The following is a 21,107-nucleotide window of genomic DNA, read 5'->3' on the forward strand; positions in this document are numbered from 1 at the left end:
TTCAAATTTGATGATAGCAATTCGAGGAGGTAAAAGACGACCAGTAAAAAAGGTTGGTTGTTGCCCATCTTTTATTGGGCTCCCAGAGGACATAAGAACACCTCTTTATTTCCATGACAACCCCAAAGGTATACCAGCTATCAGTATAAATATTTGCAGCATGAGCTTCTGATAACTGGCATTCTTGGGAAAGGGCATAGAGCTACGCTCATTGGGCTAATTTCACTTATGTAAGGTTCCCTTTTGAGTAAGTCATATTGGGTTGTAATAAGATAACCAGCTTAACAATCCCCTTTTAAATTTCTACAATTATGACCCATCAACAAAAACAAGATTAGATCAGGATTAGTTAAAGGTGGACCTCATAAATCAGGATGCAGTGTCACAAAAGGGGATGTTCTTATCTTACAGACATGGTGCTCGCTTTGTCAGTTAGACGTAGTAACGTAGCAGGGTTAAGGGCGTTACAGTGTTTAAAATGTGGATGAGGTGGTGAAAGCAGAAGGATCTCAAAGGAAGGTAGTTTGCTTGCAGAGAAATGTTGAGTCAGTTCAGAATTAAGATGACTTTGGGCAGCATGTGTTGTTTGCCAATATACATCATTTCCCAGATCTCATTTCCCAGATTAACTCTGCTTCCACTAACTTTGCCTCTGCTGGCATAGCCTTAAGACAGCTGAGATAGGCGGAGCACCTGAATCAAGTGGTCTGTGCTGTAATAGACAGAAGGCCTTTGGTTATTACTGTGTTCTCAGGTAAGCATTCCCAGGGCTTGATTATTCCCTTCATGCACAAATAAAGTAAAAGGTTTTAGATAGGTAGCCCTAGGGCAGGCAGTTTTTGCAGTGCTTGGTTCAGTCTTATATAAGCCTACTCATGTTTATCTTCCTAAAAAGGGGGTTCAGGGACTGAAACTTTAGTAAGTTCATAGAGTGGGGATGTAATAGAGAAAAATTAGGAACCCATAGTCTACAGTAACTAGTCATGAGTAGAAAGCTGTTGCTTAGTTGTGGATATAGGAAATTCCTGGCTTAGCTTAATTCCTTTTGAAGACAGGTAAATTCCTTCTAGGCTTCAGTCATGACCTAGGTAATGAACAGTGTCTAAAGATCATTGTAATTTTTCCTTAGAGACATTGCGTCCCTTTTCTGCTAAGATTTGTAGCAAATAAACAGAATCTTTTCTGGACATCTCTTTGATAGCTGAGCACTGGCAAGAGGTCATCTACGTATTGTAAAAGTGTCAGTTTCCCAGGAAACTACAGGATGTCAAAACCTTGGTGAAACACTTGGGAGAAATAAGGAGGGGCCTCTGAACCCTTGAGGCATGACTGTCCAGGTATAATGTCACTTTTCCATGTAAAGGCAAATCAATATTGGCTGTTGATGTCTACAGGAGTGCTGAAAAGCGCTGAACAAAGGTCTACAATGGTGAACCATTCTGAGTCCGGTGGAATTGTGACACAGTGTTCAGGTTTGGAACAACTGGGAAACAAGAAATAACTCTTATTAACAGTTTTCAATAGCTCTCACATCCTGGACAAATTGCCATCCACCTCTATTATATTATCAGTGTGTTGGAGAGACTGGTACAGGTAATAATTAGCCCCTGGCAATTAGATCTCTACTATGGGTGTAAGGTCTTGTATGGCCTCAGGCTTTAAAGTATGAGGTGGTAGTTTAGAAAGAGGTTGATCCTGTCTATCCGAATCTTCATGGGTTCTGCACTTTTTATTTTTATTGTTCCAGCATCAGCTTCAAAGATAGCCACAGATTTTCCATGTACTTCCATTAAATTAAGAGACGTTTGTTGGAATTTTTCCACTTCTATGTCAAGGAGAATCTAGTTAGTAATCAACAAATAATGAGATCAAATTTGAGCAGTTATCTCCTTGCTGCTCAGGGTGCTGCTTTATGAAGCTTTAGACACGGACGTTTTGGCCAGGTTCAGCTTCCTGCATTTGCTGTTTCATCATAGTTTTGTATTACAAGGCAAGAGGCAGCCACTTTGCCCCTGTAGCTGTTACAGTTCAGTATTGCTACAGGACCCCAATATGAGATCTTTGACAGGGCTAAAATTGTTCTTGCTTCCACTAGCAGAACTTTAACTTGATTCTGTCCGTTGCCTGCTGTTAGAAATCATATTGACTTAATAGAATAAAAATAGAACGCCTTTCTTCTGCCTTATCTAAACAGGGTACTTCATCATTGGATTATTCCTTTTCTTGGGAAATCAGCGTTTACAGCATGGTTCTCTTTCTGTCTAGACTCTTTTAAAGACAGACGTCTTCCATCACTTCACTTTGATGATATGTCTTCCCCACCAGATTCTTAACTTTACTTTTCCAGCTTTCGTTGTAACTAATATGCAAGAAACACATTTAAAGTGTACAGTTTGAGTATTGACATATGAATACATCTGTGAAAGCATCACCACAATCAAAATAATTAATATATCCATTGTTCCTCAAAATTTCCAGGTACTAATCTACCTTTTATTATTATTGATTTGTTTGTGTTTTCTAGATTTTTATGTAAATGGAATCATATATAGCATGTGCTCCTTTTTGTCTTCTTTCACTCAGCATCGGTATTTTCCATTCTGTCCATGTTGTGTGTATCAATAATTTGCCACCTTTCATTTCTAAGTAGTATTCCATTATATGGCTATGCTATATAACCTGCTTATTCATCTGTTGATTGGCTTTTGGATTGTTTCTAGGTCTTGATTATTACAAAAATTCAACTGAGTAAATGTGAAGATCTAATTGGCTTTTTTGAACAATTCATGAATCAGGTAGCATCCCATTTAACAAAGAGAAGGGAGCTCCGAGAAAAGTTGTACAGAATGGAAGGTTTTTATAGGCACAAACTAGGCAGGACCAGAAAGTTATTAGCAAAAGAAAAGAGTATTTTAGGGCACCTTTCTTTCAGGAAAAGCATCAGAGATCTTATCAGGAGATTGCAGCTTTATTAGTTTAAGGTCATATTCCTGGGAGGAGCTGAAGCTGCAAGTAAGTCTTGATTTTCCGTCCTGGGAGCAAGCAACTCCACCTTGGGCCAGTTGTTTCTTTTTCTTAACAATATATAAGTCTTTGTGCTTGTATATATTCATTTCCATTGGACAAATACCCTGAACTGGAATATTTATATCATAGGGTAGAAAATTTTTTAACTTTTTAGGAAATTACCAAACCCTTTTAAAGTGGTTCTGCTATTTTACCTTTCCACCAGCAGTGTATGAGAGTTTGCTACACATCCTTGGCAACACTTGGAATGCTCAGTCTTTTTAATGTAGGCATTCTAATGAGTATGTTATGGTATCTCATTGTGGTTTTAATTTATATTGTTTAGTATCTTTTTATGTACCTGGTTGCCTTCCATATATTTTTTTGATGAAGTATCTATTCAGATCTTGTATCCATTTTTTATTGGGTTGTCTTCTTATTATTGAACTATTAATAGTTCTTTATATTTTCTAGATATGAATTCTTTGTCAGATGTATTTACTGCAAATAGTTTCGTGGTGTGTTTTTTCTTTCAGTTTCATAACAATGTCTTGAAGACAAATATGTATTATAAAAAGGAAAAAAGAATTACATGACAGAGAGTTGAGAAAACAAAGAGGAAAGTAATGTGCAGCTAGATTTTGCATAAATATAAAAATAAAAATAAATAAATGTTCTCAAATATAAAACATTTAGAATGAACTGTATGTTTCTGTTTGCAAAGGTCATCAAATTATTCTTAAGGATTATATCTCAATACAGGGGAGGAAAAATAATTTTCCCTCTACTTTTCTCAGTTCTTGCCTGGGACACCCTATAATAAATGATTAACAAGAGAATAACAAGTTTACTAATACATGTACCTCATGGCTACATGGGCGGGACTCAAGAAAAATTAGTAACTCTCGAAGGTGGCCTAAGCTACCAGCTTAAATACCATCTTCAGCTGAAGAAAAGAAAGGTTAGAGGATGAAGGGATATGGAGGATGTCAGTTATGGGAGATTACTAGGGAAAATACGATGAACAATGGTAAGGTTTGTTATATTGTCTTGATTCCTACCACATCTCTATAATGGGTCTTGAAATCAGGTAATTTAAGACAGCAGCCCCCAACCATTTTTGGCACCAGAGGCAGGTGTTTCTATGAGAATCTAATGCCTGATGATCTGAGGTGGAGCTGAGGCAGTGATGCTAGCACTGAGGAGCAGCTACAAATATAGATGAAGCTTCACTGGCTGACCCGCCACTCACCTCCTGTGTGGCCCGGTTCCTAATAGGCCAGAGATTGGTAACTACCCACAGCCCAGGGGGGTAGGGACTCCTGATTTAAGGCTTCCAACTTTGTTCTTTTTCAAACTGGTTTTGGCTATTCTAAGTCTTTGACATTTCATATACATTTTAGAATCTTCTCAGTTTCTAGGAGGAGAAAGCCTGTTGGGATTTGGATTTGGATTATGGGGAAATCTGGGAATAATTAACACTTTGACCATACTGAGTCTTCTGATCCGTGAGCATGGTGTATCTTGCTATTTATTTAGATCTTCTTTAACATTTTCAATAATTTATGTAGTTTTTAGCATTCAAATCTTGCACATCTGTTAAACTTAACATCGTATCTCATAACTATTATTGCTATTATAAATGGTATCTTTTTTTAATTTTAATTTCCAAGTTTTTCTTGTTAGTATACAAAAACATAGTTAATGTTTGTAAATTGACCTTATTTCCTGTGACCTTGTCTATTAGTTCTGTAAGTTTTTTCGAAAAAGATTCCTTTGAATTTTCTACATAGGCGTTCAAGTAGTTTGTGAACAAATACAAATGCTCTTCTTCCTTTCCATCTGGGTACCATTTCTTCTTCTTGCCTCATTTCACTTGCTAGGAAATCTAGTACAATATTGATTGAAGTGTGAGGACACATATCCTTACCTTATCCTTGATCTTGGTGGGAGAACATTCAGTCTCACCATTTACTATGAGTCTCCCCAGTATACCTTTAACTCTTTGTTGTTCATGTTATGTTAGCCACTATAGAGACACCATTTAACAATGCTTGTGGACTGCTTAGCTATTCAGACCCTGAGCCATAACCATTATTCACCTGGTGACCTTACAGCATGTACTGTGTAAGCCTTTTACAATTAAATGGTGTCAAATGCCACCATTTGAGTCTAGAGCAGTAGCTCACAACTTTGGCTGCATACGAGAGTCAGCTGTAGAACTATTACAAATACTGATGCCCAGACTATACACCAGATCAATTCTATCGATAGCCCTGATGGAATTATATATTATATTAAATTACATATTTATGCAATCTTACTACAACTTTATAATTAAAGGAATGTTGTGATCATTTAATAAGTAAGGCTTAGAGTGAAGATAAGTAAGTGGACCAGGGTAACATAGTTAACGTCGACTCTAAAATCTACATGTAATTAAATTGTCTGCCTACCACATGTGTTAGGAAATAAAAGGTACTTAATCCCTTCCTTCCACCTCTCCATGGTTCTAGTGTTGTTTTGGAGCTAGTCTAGGAAGCCACCATATTGGGAATTGTTCTCATAGTGTATTGGCCTGTTTTTCATTCATTCATTCATTCGCTGCTTTGCAGGCCTGTGCTGAGTTCTTAATATTTGCATGGTGATATTTTTCAGTCCTAGGGTAAGAGAATGAGGGTAATAGAGTAACTGAAATCACAGTACAATAACAAAAATAAAATTGTAAAGATTATAAGAGGAAGGAGGATGAGGTTAAATACATGTGAAGCAATGCTCAAAAATTTTTGACTAACCAGTTTGGTATATCTGGGGCGGGTCAAAGTGTAACTGCATTAATTCCTCCAGCTCCAGATTTTTTACCAAGCTTCTCTTATAATTATGATATGAAGGAGTTAAGCTGGGGTCCATACACCATTTTTTCCAGACTTCTGAAAATGAATATAATACCTGACTAGGTAAAATAGAGGACAGGACACCAAGAAGGAATTAACATTCAGTGAACACCTACTGTGTTCCAGGCATTGTGCAAGATACTTCCCATGTGTTAATTCACTTGATCTTTATGGCAGCCCTGAGGGGTAGGCATTACCCCAGTTTACAGCTGAAAAAAGAGGATCTGAGAAGTTCAGTAATCTATGCAATGTCACAAGCCAGTATCAGGCAAAGCCAGGTTTGAACATAGGCCTCATCCCTTGCTCAGAGGCTCCAAAATTGTCCAGAGAGACAGCAGTTGTGCTTTCCCTAAGAATGTCCTAACGTTTCTTAATCTGACGGTTACCACTGGGAATCATGGAGAAGAGATGCAGAAAAGAATGTTGGAAAGGGAATTTTGAAATTAGGAAGGAACAAGATGGTGTAAGTCAGAATGCAGATCCATGGTGAAGCATGGTGAAGACATCTCATTACATTTCTTAGTTCCATTCTTTAATGAATTTGAGAAGAAATCAACCAGGGCGTCCTTTACATTGGATTGGCGGTTGGAGTTCCAATATCGTTTTTTAACACCATAAACACACACACACACACACACACACACACACACACACACACACACTCTTAAGGTGTTTTTGTACCCAGATAGCAAAATCTTGGGGATTTTGTCTCTAAGACCCCACCTGAATCATACTTTTTTTTTCGTAGTCCCACATTTGTTTTGTCACAAGCACTAGCTGACCCTTAGTCTTAGGCCTTCATGTTCACTCAGAGTGTTCTTGGGTAACTGGGTAATTTTTGTGTATGTATATTTGTTTTATGTACAACTAAAAGTACAAATAAAGGTCAATGAAGGTACAAATAAAGGACAGATAAGGATTTTGTGTCCCATATGATCTTAGGGAAGTATGTCAGAAAGAACCTTAGAGAAACCCATGGTTCCCAGCTTTTCATTTCTCACATGAGTAAACTGAAAACCAATGAGTCTTACATGTTTTCCCCAATTTTCTGAAGTTCCTTGGTGACAGAGTTGCAACTTAAAACCAGGATGTCCAACTCTGTGTCCACCAGTAAGTATGTGTTTCCTATCAAAATGGTTGCCATCTTCCTTATGCATTTGTCTTGTTCTTCAACCTTAGATTCTCCAGAAACCAACCCCGGAACTCAAACACCAGCTGGCTACTCTCTCCAAGCGAGTCGCCGGTGCTGTGACTGAGCTCATCCAGGCAGCGGAAGCCATGAAAGGTGGGTTGGATTCTCTCGTGTTCTCTTGTGGGGCACCACTCAGAGGCAGTGCTAGTACAGCAAACTGAGCAGAGAAAATGCTCAGCTAACAGGCCCTTTCTTGGCATATGCAGTCGGGAGGAATACAGCGAGACACGTTGTGTTAAAACAAATGAGAATAGAGTTAGTTTTAAAAAGTAATATCCTCCCGAAGCAAGGCTTTTCTCTAGGGTTTACATTAAGGACTTCTACTTAAATGGCATAATCCATCTAGAACTGCTCACTTCTCTTTTAAGGGTCTCATTGTTTATATTTATCTGTGTGTTCATTCATCAGAATAGTTATTCTCATTCAGATAGTACCCTTCATGTTTCGAAAATGGTGCTATCTGGGTACATTGTAGGCACACTCCCTCATGGTTCCACAGAAGCCATCGACTCACCAGGGAAAGATTTTCTAATCCATTTCCATTTCCCTTTGTTTGAACTGAGGTGAGCGGCTATTCCTCAAGAGGTCCCAGGAGAAGAGCATGGTAAATCTGTGTGCCCAGCATAGTTTGAGTCTCCTGAGAGTACATGCTTACAGTAATGGGCCCTAAGTTAGAAGTCAGAGTAATGTTCAAGCTGGCCTCTGTCCATAAGATCTTGCTTTCTGAAACGATCATTGATGACTGTGCCTGTGGGTAGGGCTGTACACACAACTGATTTAGAAAACCAAGATCAGACATGGCCCCCTGCACCTAGTTGATCTCTGTAAGAGCCAGAAAGATGATCTCTCAGGATGATGCAGCTAGTAGGCTCATGGAGCTTCTCTGCATGCGATCTAGATATTGTTTATAATTAAGCCAGTGCCCTGAGGTTTGTACCTACCAAGAATGACCCTCTTTGGACTGCTTTTAGGAACAGAGTGGGTGGATCCAGAAGACCCAACCGTCATTGCAGAAACAGAATTACTGGGGGCTGCAGCATCCATTGAGGCTGCTGCTAAGAAGTTAGAGCAACTGAAGCCAAGAGCAAAACCAAAAGTGAGTGTCTGGCTGCTTGTCTGATGTCAATAGGTCTTCTGGTGGTTGGCTGTGATGTGGAGCTAGGTGTGCTGCAGGGAGCTTATCTCTTTCCCAGTGGTTAGATTAGCATAGCTGCAAACCTGCTCTACCTGCCCAGCACCTTAGTACAGGGTATGGAAAAAACCCAGTGGGTGGATCTTTCAGGTTAACTACCCGGAAAAATACCTTTGGGTATCCAGAAGAAGAATCCAGGCATTTACAATCTTCATTTAGTTCCATTATACATAAAGCAGGTATTGGATATGTCCTAAAGAATATCCCTATTACTGAATGTGATATCGTCATCTTCCAGTTTTCTGGTTTCCATAATGGTTTTTACCGAGAAAAAGCAATGCTGAGTCTCTTTTTCTAAAAGAGAGCAGTATGAATCTCAAAAGTGCACCCAATAACCAACTTTTTCAGTATGTACTGGAAACTGTGGTTGGATGGTGTGTTTTCTCAATCTGTGTTTGTCATCTAGATCAGCAGTCCCCAACCTTTTTAGCACCAGGGACCGGTGCTCCTATGAGAATCTAATGCCTGAGGAACTGAGATGGAGCTGAGGCGGTGATGCTAGCACTGTGGGGCAGCTGCAAATACAGATGAAGCTTTGCTCACTTGCCTCCTGCGGTGCGGCCTTGTTCCTACCAGGCCACAGACCAGGACTGGTCCACGGCCTGGGGGTTGGGGACCACGATCTAGATAAATGTTTAGAATTTAAGATCGTGAGTATATGTTGAGAGAAACAGCTCTTTAAAGGAAAGAGATAATTTAAGTTTTGGCAGTAGGGAGGACAAGTACTAAGTAAAAAGGTTGGTGAGCTAGTGTTGTCCAGGGTCAAAGCCCAACCCTGTTAAGAAGCTGTAACCTCCCACTCTGCCCCCCATGGCTGTCTTCAATGGAAGAAAGTAAAATCGGAGGCGGCCTCTTTTTCTTTCTATTCAAGCAAATCTCTCCTGACACCTGTAACCGTACCTCCCTTCCAAAGATCCCAGATTTTAGGAAGTAAAATCTGACTTTTCTGCTCAGAAGGAGTTAGATCCCCCAGATTAGGTATGCCTAAAATTCTACCTTTTTTCTAAGACTGAAGGATGTCATCTAAGCACTGGATATACCAAGCTGCTCAAAAGTAGTGCATGGGCCAATGTTGTGTGTAAAATAGACATATGCGTATAGTGAATCTATTAAGCGCGGGAACATTCTTAAAACCATGGGATTCTTAGAACCAACCTCTTAATAGTGGCTCTAGACTTGGTAAAGGCATTTTTCAAAATTTCTCACCAAAGTGTAATTTAAGAATTTTGGCATCTGATGTTTGGGTTTATCTGTGTTCTCTTTACTGGCCTCTAACCTGAGTATCTTGCTTGGGTCGTCTGAGATTGAGTTTTTCTTAAACTTAAGAACTAAATGTGGGTATAGGGGCAGCTCCATTTTCTGGTTATGTCTTTGTTTCTCTTTTGTAAGTCAAAAGACTTAGGGAGCAAGCAGCAACCATTGGCCAAGATTTAGAGGCTTCACGCTTAATTTGTGTTTCCTTTCCCTGACGTGATTTATCACAAGCGACCTCTCGGGGGAAAGCTTTTCTGTCTGCTAAAGCTGAAGTCATGTCAGTTGACACCCAATCTCCTTGAGAACTAGCCTTGTGCTAATTTGCCATTAACACATCACCATATTCTAAGAGCTCCTGTTCCAACCCTACTCCCTTTGTCCTTTTGCCAGGTCTTTCTGAGTTTTTTCTCTGAATCTGAGTTTCTCTCTACAGGCCATTTATTTACCTCATGATTCTTAATCTGAAAACCAAAGTTATTATAGGTTAACCCCATAGGATTGTTATTATAACAAATGAGATCACTTAAGGATACAATTCCTGACATACAGTGAGACTTAGTAAGCAGAAACTGTATCACCATCACCAAAAGTAGGCTTCTGGGACTTTTATCTACTACCTCCTGGGAATGCCTGGAATAAAAATTATTTAATAGACCGTTGAGCTGATGGCCTTAACAAAAGGAAAGAAAAAAAAAAAGAAGAAAATCTAAAAGCTTACATTCATTGGGCACCAAGCATGTGCCAGGCAGTCTTCTTGGTGCTTTATGTGGATTCACTCATCTGATCTTTGCAACAAGTCCCCATACCACCCTGCTCTACCAATGCAGAAGCAGAGGCAGACTGTCTGGCCAGCATTAGATGGCCATGACTGAGCCGAGAGCAGTGTGTATGGATGCTGGGTGGCAGTTCTAATCTGTACCAGCCCTCTCGGCCTACCCAGTGTTTGAGAGGGTGATGCATTCCCACAGGGAAGGTTATTAGTTTGCCTATATCCTTTGACTATTAATCCCACCTCTGAGAATCTTCTGAGGCGGAAATCCAGAAAGGAAGAAAGTTCTGTGTATACAAGAGAGTTGTTCCTTTCAGCCTGTTTGTAACACTGAGAAGTTGGATATGACCTGAGTATCTCCTTGAAGGAAAAGTACACAGTTATTAAACATAATGGTTGATAAAACTGTGTAATATAGAAGATGCTCATGGCATAATATAAAATTTAAGATGGATACAGAATTATATACATTATGCTTACAACTCTATATAAAAAAAAAAAGACCTGCATATAAAGGAGACAGGTAGGCAATGTACAAGAATGATGGTAGAATTGGGGTGATGGGAGGGTCTATGCTTTAAAAATAACAGCACTTAAATTAGTGATGACTGTGGAAGTGGACCAGTGGGTACTTCCTACACTACTCTAGAATCATCTAGTTTTTGTGTTTACAGTGCAGGTTTTTATGAAAAGCTGAAGAATCCTTTGGTTAAGTCATAGTTAATCAAACTGTTAGTTTGACTCTCATTCTTGGGGCTACCTACTTTAGATCTCTCCCATCTTCATATTAGGAAGAGTACTTGGTACTTCTAGAGTTCTTTAGAATGATCTGAAGTCTCTCTCTGCCCAATGACCAGAGGCTTCCACCACCTGGATTACATTATCTAGAAAACTATTTTGAAGAAACCATCAACCAAAACCATAACTTTTGTGCCTGTCAGGGACTGCCATCTGCCTTCTGGTAATATCAGCATGAGATAAAACATCTTTCTTGTCTTTACGAAGTACTTTATCTCCCCAGGGGAAAATAAATAAATAAATAAATAAATAAATAAATAAATAAATAAACAAACCCCATTCTGACACCAAAGTCAACCAGTCTTTTGAGGTTAATTGCTTCTCTCCATCTTCTCCCAGCACTTAAACTAAATATATATATCTCCCCCCTCAGGATACCGTGAATAAGCAATTGTGTCCCTACAGGAATTGGCGTCGCTGTTCCTATGACTGCACACAGCACACAGGCCCTCAGTAGAGAGTGAATGTGCTTTTCCTTCTGTAACTGAGCAGCATTTACCCTGCTTTGAGGGTTAGTGTTGGGGACGGGTGATGTTTTTATTTAAATCGTTTTGCTCACTGCATTCTCAGGTTGCCTGTTTTAAAAGTAGAATGGTCTGTGGTTTATAAAGATGATTCCTGGTTTAATTCCACCTCAGGCCCTTAAAATGTAAGCACCCCTTTTTGCCTGGAATCTCCCAGACATGAATAACGAACACGTTTGCACTGTTGAATCCACCATTTGCTTGGGAAAATGGCATAAAGGCAAAATGAGAATGTCGGCGAGCTCTGATGCATGTGCCTATGATAGATATCACTAACGGCGCCGATTCCACACTTGCAGACAGACTCTGCTCCACAGACAGGTAACGAAGGTGCAGTGATGGCCGCCCCCTGCAGCTGTAGCTTGCAGTATTGTGCCTATTCTCGAGCTCAGTCAGACCTGGATGCCTTTTCTGCAGGCCTCTGTGTGATATGTTTGATATATTAGGTTGTTATTTAATCCAACTATATATCAAACATATTCCTACAGTGTCTTGCCCTGTCTCCGGGGGTTCCTAATACAGTTTCTAAGGCAACAGGAAAGACTATGTTGAAATCACAAGTAGATTTAGAAGACGGAGTGCTCATTGCATTTCATTGTTATGTTCGATTTCTTCTTGTAGCATTTGAGACCTGTATCAGTATTGCTAGATTATTTTGTTAATTACAGAAGCAAATCAAAATTATTGATGTTTCCTAAGAGCTTAAGATATTATGTACAGTTAAGTTTGGTGCAGTGATGATTTCTTAAAGAATATGCTCATTGGGAAAAATGGAAGGTTCCGATCCCATGTTTGTAACATGAAGTAAAGGTCAGGATTATAACCTTCAAGCACATATAGGTTTATATTTAATTTTAGTTCATTTTTATCTTGATCTTTAATTTAGAAATTAGTAATTTTTATCATGAAGTCTTCAGCAAAAATTCAAGCACAAATCAATTATCTGTAACTGTCCTTTCCACCCATAGTAACAAAATGTGTAAACCAAATTGGTCATTCCAACCATATGGATGATGAGTCACCAGGCTTTGTGTAAACCTTGCTTGGGACTAACTATATCAAATAAAGATAATGTAGTATGGACTATACTCTGTCTGTTGAATTTCCTGTTATAGATTAACTTGTCAGTAGAGGCTGATAATATTTAGACTAAGCCGACAATCAGAAAGTAAATCCATAGCCTAATTGGGTGCAACAGGAAGTTCGGGATTATGAAATATTTTTTTCTGGCACATAACTGCCTTCTTTGGTTGCCTTTGACCTCTTCCTCATAGAAGAGCCTGTAAAGTATGTGTGAGTTCATTCTGATCTCTTTCAACAGAAGACTGTGAGCACCGCTTTCTGGAAAAAGAACTGTTGTGCTAATATCTTAGCTTTTTAGAGGGGAAAAGAAGTGTGTTTTTAAAGAGCACCTGGGTGTATATATGTGCAGTACCCCTCACAGGGGGTGAACCAATGGACTGAACAGGTGGCTCAGGGAGGCTTCTTTTGGTTATGTTGAGGAGCCATCTCCAGATTGCTTGTGGTGGATGCATAGAGACAGGCCACAGCAACAGCAGAGAAGTGATGGCTCAGAGGAGGGAAGTGCAGTGTTGAAGTCCTGGCTTCCAGAGTTAAAAAGTGGGACCTGCCCCTGGAAGCCGTTTCCACTGAGAGGTGATCCATGCATGTGTATCAGCAGGAGCTCTTTCAGACAGTTTACAAGATCCTGCTAAAACTCAGTGTCCTCTTTGTGCAGCTAGAGAACATCGTTTTGGGTTTTGAGTTCAGTTAATGTATTTGACTGAAATGACAAATGTTCAGGGAAGAAGGAAAAACACAGTTTTAAGATGACCTTAAGGTGAAGCTCGTTCATTAAAATTGCTGTGATGATTTCTTTTTGGTAATTTTTCTTGTTTCTTTCAGTAATTTTGTTGTTGACAAGCACACTATACTGATTAATTGGGTGAGTGGGAAAAGGCGACCAGGTACTCAGAAAGGAGGAAAAGGAGCAGATATGATATTTTCCAAATGCTAAATTGTGGGCTCTGAGCTTATCTGCCACTATTAGTTTATTCCAGGCCCGAAGATGTATAGGGTGTGAAAAGCAAAAGTATGTGGGGAACTTGGCACATGTTCCCAGGTGACTCCCCACCAGTAGAACCAGTAGGTCCTTATGAGATCCTCCCAGGACACATAGAGAATTCATGTCAAAGTGGCTTATGATATGACAAATGTATCTGATTAAATCTTTGTAGGAAATCTGTTACCTTTTCTTTGTCCATGCTATCTACATGACATTTAAGTGCCTTTTTTTTTGAGAGAGAGAGAGAGAGAAGCATGACAAAATCTTTAAGAATTTTCAACAGAAATAGCAATCACAAAATCTTTTTAGTGGCATGACTTTTAATTAAAAAAAAAAGTAAGAAAGCAATGGATACTATGGGAAAACCACCTCCAAGATGCTACTGATGCAGGCCTTTCCAATGGGAGTCGCATGGACATGCATTTGATTTATTCTACATCTGGATGCAGAAGGTGGAATAAATATTCCTACAGTGTTGCAGACATAAGCATTTGTCTATGCCTTCTGTCTGTCACCTGCTTTGTTTATAGTTTCCCTGGCACTTTTCCTGAGACCAGGCCAGCCTGAGGGGACAGGGAGGGACCAGGCCCACTGTCCAGGTCTGGGCTCCAGTTGTTCTAGAAGGTTTCCCTTTTATTACAGCTACTTGGGGTGGTGGTCCTAAAGGCAGCCCATCCATGGGTCCTCCAAAAGAGAAACTGGTCTGGCTCTTAAATAGCCAGACCTTTGGGTACAGTCTGAGGTCTCACAGCCAAACTCACTGCAAAAAAAAAGAAAAAGAAAAAAAGAAATGTGGCTGCCTGTTCCACTCAGCTTTCAACTTGCAGAAAAATGCTTCACTCGTGTTGTGAGACTACTTGGTGTTGGCTATCTTTTTACCCTTCAAGGACATTTAAATTACATGCAAAATGTTCACACTTTTTAAAAACAATATACCCAAATAATTTTTTTAAGTTTCTGATATGATATGACCTTGTTTTTAATAGAAAGCATTCTGCAAGACTTTTAGTAACCCAGAGCAAAGCATGATCCCTAACTGGGAAGACTGTACCATAAGTTGTAATCTGGTTTTGTAGCTAATCTTAAGAAAAGCCACTGTTGTGTTTATTAGCTCCCAGCAAGGCAGTCCTCCCAGGAGATTTTCAGGAAGGGAGGCAGAGATCAGAGCCGTGACGCTTTGGCCATGTCCTATGGGTAACTTCAGCTCCTTCACCTCGAGTTCATTGGGAGATGGAGCTGCAGGGTTGAAGGGATGTAATTCACGAAGAAAAGATCAAGAAAAAGGACCAAGGATGGGAATGCTCTTCCTTCACTTGGCACGTACACAGGGACCTGTCAGAAGGACAGGCCTGGAGGAGGTTGGTAAAGATGCAGGAAAGAGGCAGAGGTCCTCAAGGGAGGAGGCCGAGAGAGAGAAAAAATAGTCCCTGCTTATTTTAGTCAACACCTTCTAAAAAGGGGTTAACTTGGAACCCTAACATGTCTAAGCTAAAGGAGTTAGCTCTTCAAGTTACAAACAAAACCGATTGGTGGATATTCAGAAACTACAGAGCAGTGACTAAAACCTGAGTTGTCTACTTCCTGGCTAGGTGTTGGGGGAGAAGCTGGAGGCAGTGCTGATCTGTATCATGTGTCACTTGACACTTCATTTATCTTTGATTTGTGTTTATTTGTAATTATTTTAGGTTGTAATTAGAGATGACAGCTAGAACTTTTATTAGAATTATATGTGGAAAGCAGCATTCCAAGAGAGAAAACAGAGTACTTTAGCCCAAAGTCTGGAAAACAATTTTTAAAACCATAAAACTATATACATAATAATAGAAGTAATAACGAAATTCGTTGCTAGTAGCTACTGAGCATTTATGAGTCAGTTATGCTCTGTTATGTTAATAATTTACTTTTAACAAGTCTATCAGATAGGAGGCAAGGTAGGTACAGAACATGATGAATTGTTGCAAAAATTATATTCTCAGAATACCTAAAAGGCCCAAAACAAACAAAAATAAATTAAAAATAAATAAAAATGAAGAAAGGTCTCCCGTTTTCTGTCCCCAGGCCACTCTCCTTTCCTCTCTCCTACCCCAATGGAATCTTGAGCTCCTAAAACTTTAGACTTTAGACCTATCAGAACAAAATGCTTTCAGACGCTGCTCTCCAAGCATGGGGAGCAGGCAGCAAGAGAGCCAACCCACAGTCTTTCCCAAAAGGGATCCCACCAGACCTCTAATGTTTTAAATGGGGAATTCTGCAGTACATCAGTGAACAGGAAAAGTATCAGCAAAAGGGTGCTGAGACCTTACCTGAAGCTACCAAAAACCCAAAGAGAGGAGAAATCCATCATCAGCTGGAGTCTGCTAGACAGTCCAGGATAGACAGTTGCTAAGAGCTCGTGGTGACCTGGCCAATAGGCTTTTCAAGGGAGGGGAGCAGGAAAGAGAATAAGGAGAAGAAGATAGAGTTTACACTCAGAGACTGTGGGTAACACCTTCATTAAGCAAAGTAGATTCTTAGTTTGCACATCAGTTATTCTTTTCCAGAACTATTTTATTAAGAGAGCCTCTTAGTAAAATCCCACTTTATGTTTGTATATGCATGATTAAATGTCACCAACTCTGAAAGCCAGTTGAGGGATGCAGGCAGAGTGTACAATTAACAACCCATGGCCTTAAATGGGACAGGAGCCTGTGTATAGACATATCCGCCTTCATCCTCCAGGAATGGATGGCTGTTGATGTAAATGTTTACTCTTTGCATTTCTCCATCCCTAACTATGTAAATTATCCTCTGGCTGAACTTTAGAACTTGGGAGACTCATTTTGAATGAATACATTCATTCAACAAACCTTTATCACATAGGCTTCTCTGCCTGATTTTGTGTTCTAGAGGCATAAGTTGAATAAAATACGTATGGTCCGTGTGCTGGAGGAGATCACAGGCTTATAAGATTCAATTAACTGGTGTCTGTTTTCCTTAACCCAGGCCAGTATTTCCCACAGAGTAGCCTGTACCACCTCCATTAGAAATACAGATTCTTGGGCCCCACCTCAGACCCACTGAAACACAATCTGCACCTTTAACCAGATCCTCAGGTGATTCTGAGCAAGAGTTATCGGTTTAGCCCACTTAATGAAAACATTGTCTTAGTTCATTGTCTTGCTTGATCCCAGCAGTTGTAAAGAAATACAAATAGCTCCATGCATAGGATTAGTTATAACCTTCAAAAGATTATTTTAGCAATCTTAATGGCTCCAACTGTTGAGGGGAAGGAGACTCGGGAGTGAGGATTTCACTCAGTCTTCCATAACCCAGAGGGACAGATCTGGGAACCTTTGGTCAGGTCAATAAAATATCTCAGCTAAAGAGGATCTTAAGAGACCAACCAGCTGAGCCTGCTGGTGCAGTGGAAGAGCATGAGGGCTCAGTGAGAGGAGCCTCACCTCCCAGTCCGCAGCACCTTGGGTCTCCAGATTCTTCAGATCTCCTTAATGACAGCTCCACGTTGCTGTTCTTATTCTCCCCAATTTCTCAGCTATGACGGGCTTTGTTCTATTAGCAAATTCAGCATTTTAATTGTGATCCTTTTAGTTAGGAAAGTCCTTCAAAGACCAAGCCAATTCCATGCCTCTCTCTTTTTGCAATGTGGTGTAGCCGGTGTCCTCCTCCCTTGTCTTGCTGCCCTCACCACCTCTTTCCCAGGTTCCATCCTCCATGCTGATGGGATCTGAAGCTAATGGGGAGCACTGACTGGGATGCATGGCTTTTCACTGAGTCTTGGCTTAGGGAGATCCTATTTTCTTTGAGGCTAGAAGTTGTATGTTATGAGGAAACATCAAGTGTTGAGGTCTGTTTTCAGCCGGAGAGGTAGGGTGAGGTAAACCTGGCCTACAGAAAGACAGATTCAGCAGACAGAAGGCAGGTCTCTGCCTAACTGTGGCATCTAAGCGTTCACCCTCCACCCCTGTTGCCGTTCCAACCAGCTTCATTAAGCCTTTTTTTGGGAAACTCTCTAGTACTTTTTAATCAGAGCAAGTATCTCCCAGAAATCAGACTTTCTGCCATGTCCACTTTAAAACATAGAGATTTATGGAAAGAAAAGCAAAAATCCATCAAAGGACATTACAGAAGTTGCCATTGTAAGAAAAATCAGTGGGTGTCAAAAATATTTCCAAGTTGAAGATCTATTTCAAGAATGTGTTTAAAAAAAAAAAAAAAAACTCCAGGGCAGCGGAAAACGTGGGAGAGGCCTTTCAAATTGTAGTGAGATGAGTCTATCAAATTTATCCATGCTTAAAGTTAGAACTTAATTTTAAGGAAATTTCATATTTGCAACTTCTAAAATTTCGGAAATCAAAAATCTGCTAATGGGACACTCCACCCTGTAAAGTGGACTCAGTCTCGGAACACATAATGTATCTGAGGCCACCTGAGACGGGAGTGGGTCCAGAAGACTTTGCGGAGACACCATGGGCCTCTATTTTCTCATCCGCAAAATGAGGAGGGGCTCCCTTTGGACTCAAAAATTCTATGATTTCCATAGAGCCTTAATCTGTTATATACTTGACTTTCTCTTGCAGAATGAATTTTCAAAAAAGGTCTTAACTCAAGGTCATTGAATATATGTACCAGAGCCTAATGCCATCTCTTTGGAGCCTGTGTATAGCAGTACCTTTTTATGCCAGAGTTTCTTAATAATGAGTTGTTTTTGTATTTCAGTAAACACATTTTATATTCTACCACTACTGCTCCCCCACTCTCACCCAGTAATGAGGAATCCAAAATGATTCCACTGGAACGGAATCCATTTCTGTCCTGAATGCTCCCAGAGCAAGACTGTCAGAAATAAGAAAGGCTGTAATGCTTCTCTGTCTCAGAATGTCTTACATGCTGCTATCACCCTTCAGAGCCACTAGGTAGATGTGCACCCAAATGTTGTTTTGATAACATAGATTTAAAAAATGAAAACAAGGTTGACAGCTCTCATAGTTCAAGATGTGGCCATATAGAATAGGGAACTGGAGAAAATCATATTTATGTATCCTTCTCTGATGTCTCATAGGAGACCACGAGTGGGCCGGTTTGAGCCTCTGACCAGACGTTATCCCTCACTGATACCCTAAGGAGTGGCCCAGGCTAGTAAAAACATCATTATGGTGTCAGATTTAATTTTAAGTCTGGTTTAGGTTCTTCATGCTGCCACGTGACCTTGGGCCCAGTTCTCCACCTCCCTGAGCCTCAATTTTCTCACTGTAAGTGTAAGGCTATAGATAACTACAGTATAGGATTTTTTTTTGTCTTTTCTAATAAGAAACGCATTAACATATACAGACATGCTTGGCACATAGTAGGCTCTCTTAAAACTGTATTGCTTCATGGGGACGGGGATCACGTGATAGGGGATGCAGTTAGCATTAACATGTTGGCTAGGTGGAAAACCAGAAGGAGCAGTTAGGGGAATTGTTTTATAAACTATATAAATGTCTAACAGTGTACTGTATACGTGAAACTAATTTTTAAAAAACCTATATTGCTAATGTGCAACATTGCAAATGTACTTAATACCACTGACTTGTACACTTAAAATTGGTTCAAAGGGTAAATTTTATATTATTTGCATTTTATCACGTCCATACAAAGTATTGCTATACCCGACCATCATCTCGTAATGCCTAAAAGGTGCCATCCCCATCTTCAACATTCTGGGACCTCTAAGGGGAACTTAACCATATTAACACAGGGTATTAGTGCTGGAGGGAGCCTTGGCAGTGGTCTAGTCTGACCACCCCAAAAGGTGGTGCTCCATCCCACCCGGCCGAGGACCAAGGTCTTTACATTTGCCCCACTTCCCAAGGGCTTTTCTTCAGCTTCCCAGGTGGTTTTGGCAGCATGGGGCATGGTGGCAGTGAGGTTACAGCAGAGACATAAGGACCTGACAACACCTGCGCAGTGGTGGCCAGTGTTCTTCACCAGATGGAGACAGGCCCTGGGTGCCAGGTGACTGCACAAGCTCCACCTGGATGGATTTCCTTTCCATCTCTAGGGGATCTGTGGTTGGTATGTAACTCTCTGTGCTCAGCCACAGAAATGCAAATGCTATTTTGCTTTTGTTTTTACCCCAGAAAAATAAGGCTTTTCACTACTGATAGCCTTCTTTCCATTTTTTCAACCCATTTTTGAGCCTTAGGCCCTGGAAGACTGTGCCACCACCCACCCTTTGGATTTTGGTTATTGATTATTTTGATATAGTTACCCATGCTGATGGAACCATTCAAGTATTTTGATTGATAGCGAATGTAGGTCTCTTTAAAGATTCTAGTCGGGAAAAATAGTCTGCCTTATAATTTCCTGATTTAACATTTGTGTGGAATGTCAGTGGTGGCAGCTTTCACCTTTTAGAGTAGGGGCACAGGGAAGCAGCAGATGCAGGGGACAGCCTGCCAGCTTAGGCTTTTCTACCCTGATGTGGTTTGTCAACAAACTAACAATAGTTGGATAAAGCACCAGGTGACAATCAGTAAGTAGCTTGGCAGAAAGTGACCTTTGTAGATATGAATTGCATGTGATGCTGTTTTCTTTTGGTTATAGCAAGCAGATGAGACCCTGGATTTTGAAGAACAGATCTTGGAAGCTGCTAAATCTATTGCTGCTGCCACAAGTGCCCTGGTCAAATCGGCCTCAGCAGCCCAGAGGGAGCTGGTAGCCCAAGGAAAGGTGGGTAAACCCCACTGACCAAGTGGTGAGACGTTCATGTAATAAGGGCCCATGTGGAAAAGATATGAATGCTTTCAGCCTGAAGAATGCTGTACCTTTCCTCACTGAATTGCCAGTCTTTGCCCCAACTGACTGAAAACTCTTGCTGGCTTTAACCTGACGAACAGAATGAAGGGTTTGGCTGCCGGACCTCTCATCTGCTTCTGGTTAAGGAAAGTATCCCACTCCAGGCAGCGATCTGGACCTGAACAAGACATTTATATTCCCACTGTACATTAGGCTATTTGCAGATGTAGGCTGTCATATTTTCCTAGTGGATGGCTATATAAGCACCACAGTCAGGGACTTTATAATACCGTCTTCCAACTCCAGTGGCTTCATTCATTTTTTAGGGCTGTTTAACTGAATGCTGTCTAACTCTGCAGTTAGCATTTTTCTGAGCCCGTTGGTCAAAAGGCCAGTCTTGTTTTAAATCTGAGATTTCTTAGATCTGCTTCATCTCTAGTTATCCACTTCATCAGCGAAAACATAAAAGCATAGTTCTTTTCCAGTGATCCAAAGAATGAATAGCACATTAGATTTATCCTGGCTGTGGGAAGGTCTTCCAATTTAAAATACTCCATGTGCCCTGTTATCGGTTATTCCATTACAGCATTGAACCACCCCGTCCCAGCTGTGTCCTACAGAGAGCCTTTCAAATAT

General features: G+C 40.4%; 1 protein-coding gene across 1 annotated transcript in view; it reads left to right on the plus strand.

The window, feature by feature from the left end:
- Positions 1–21,107, plus strand: part of TLN2 (talin 2) — a 380,704-nt gene that overhangs the window by 353,261 nt on the left and 6,336 nt on the right. Inside the window, exons 53-55 of the mRNA XM_036239383.1 lie at positions 7,080–7,185; positions 8,064–8,188; positions 20,280–20,405. Of these exons, the coding sequence (XP_036095276.1) occupies positions 7,080–7,185; positions 8,064–8,188; positions 20,280–20,405 (357 nt within the window). The remainder of the gene's footprint in view (positions 1–7,079; positions 7,186–8,063; positions 8,189–20,279; positions 20,406–21,107) is intronic.

Source organism: Rousettus aegyptiacus, unplaced genomic scaffold (assembly GCF_014176215.1).
Source record: "Rousettus aegyptiacus isolate mRouAeg1 unplaced genomic scaffold, mRouAeg1.p scaffold_m13_p_3, whole genome shotgun sequence".
NCBI lineage: Eukaryota > Metazoa > Chordata > Mammalia > Chiroptera > Pteropodidae > Rousettus > Rousettus aegyptiacus.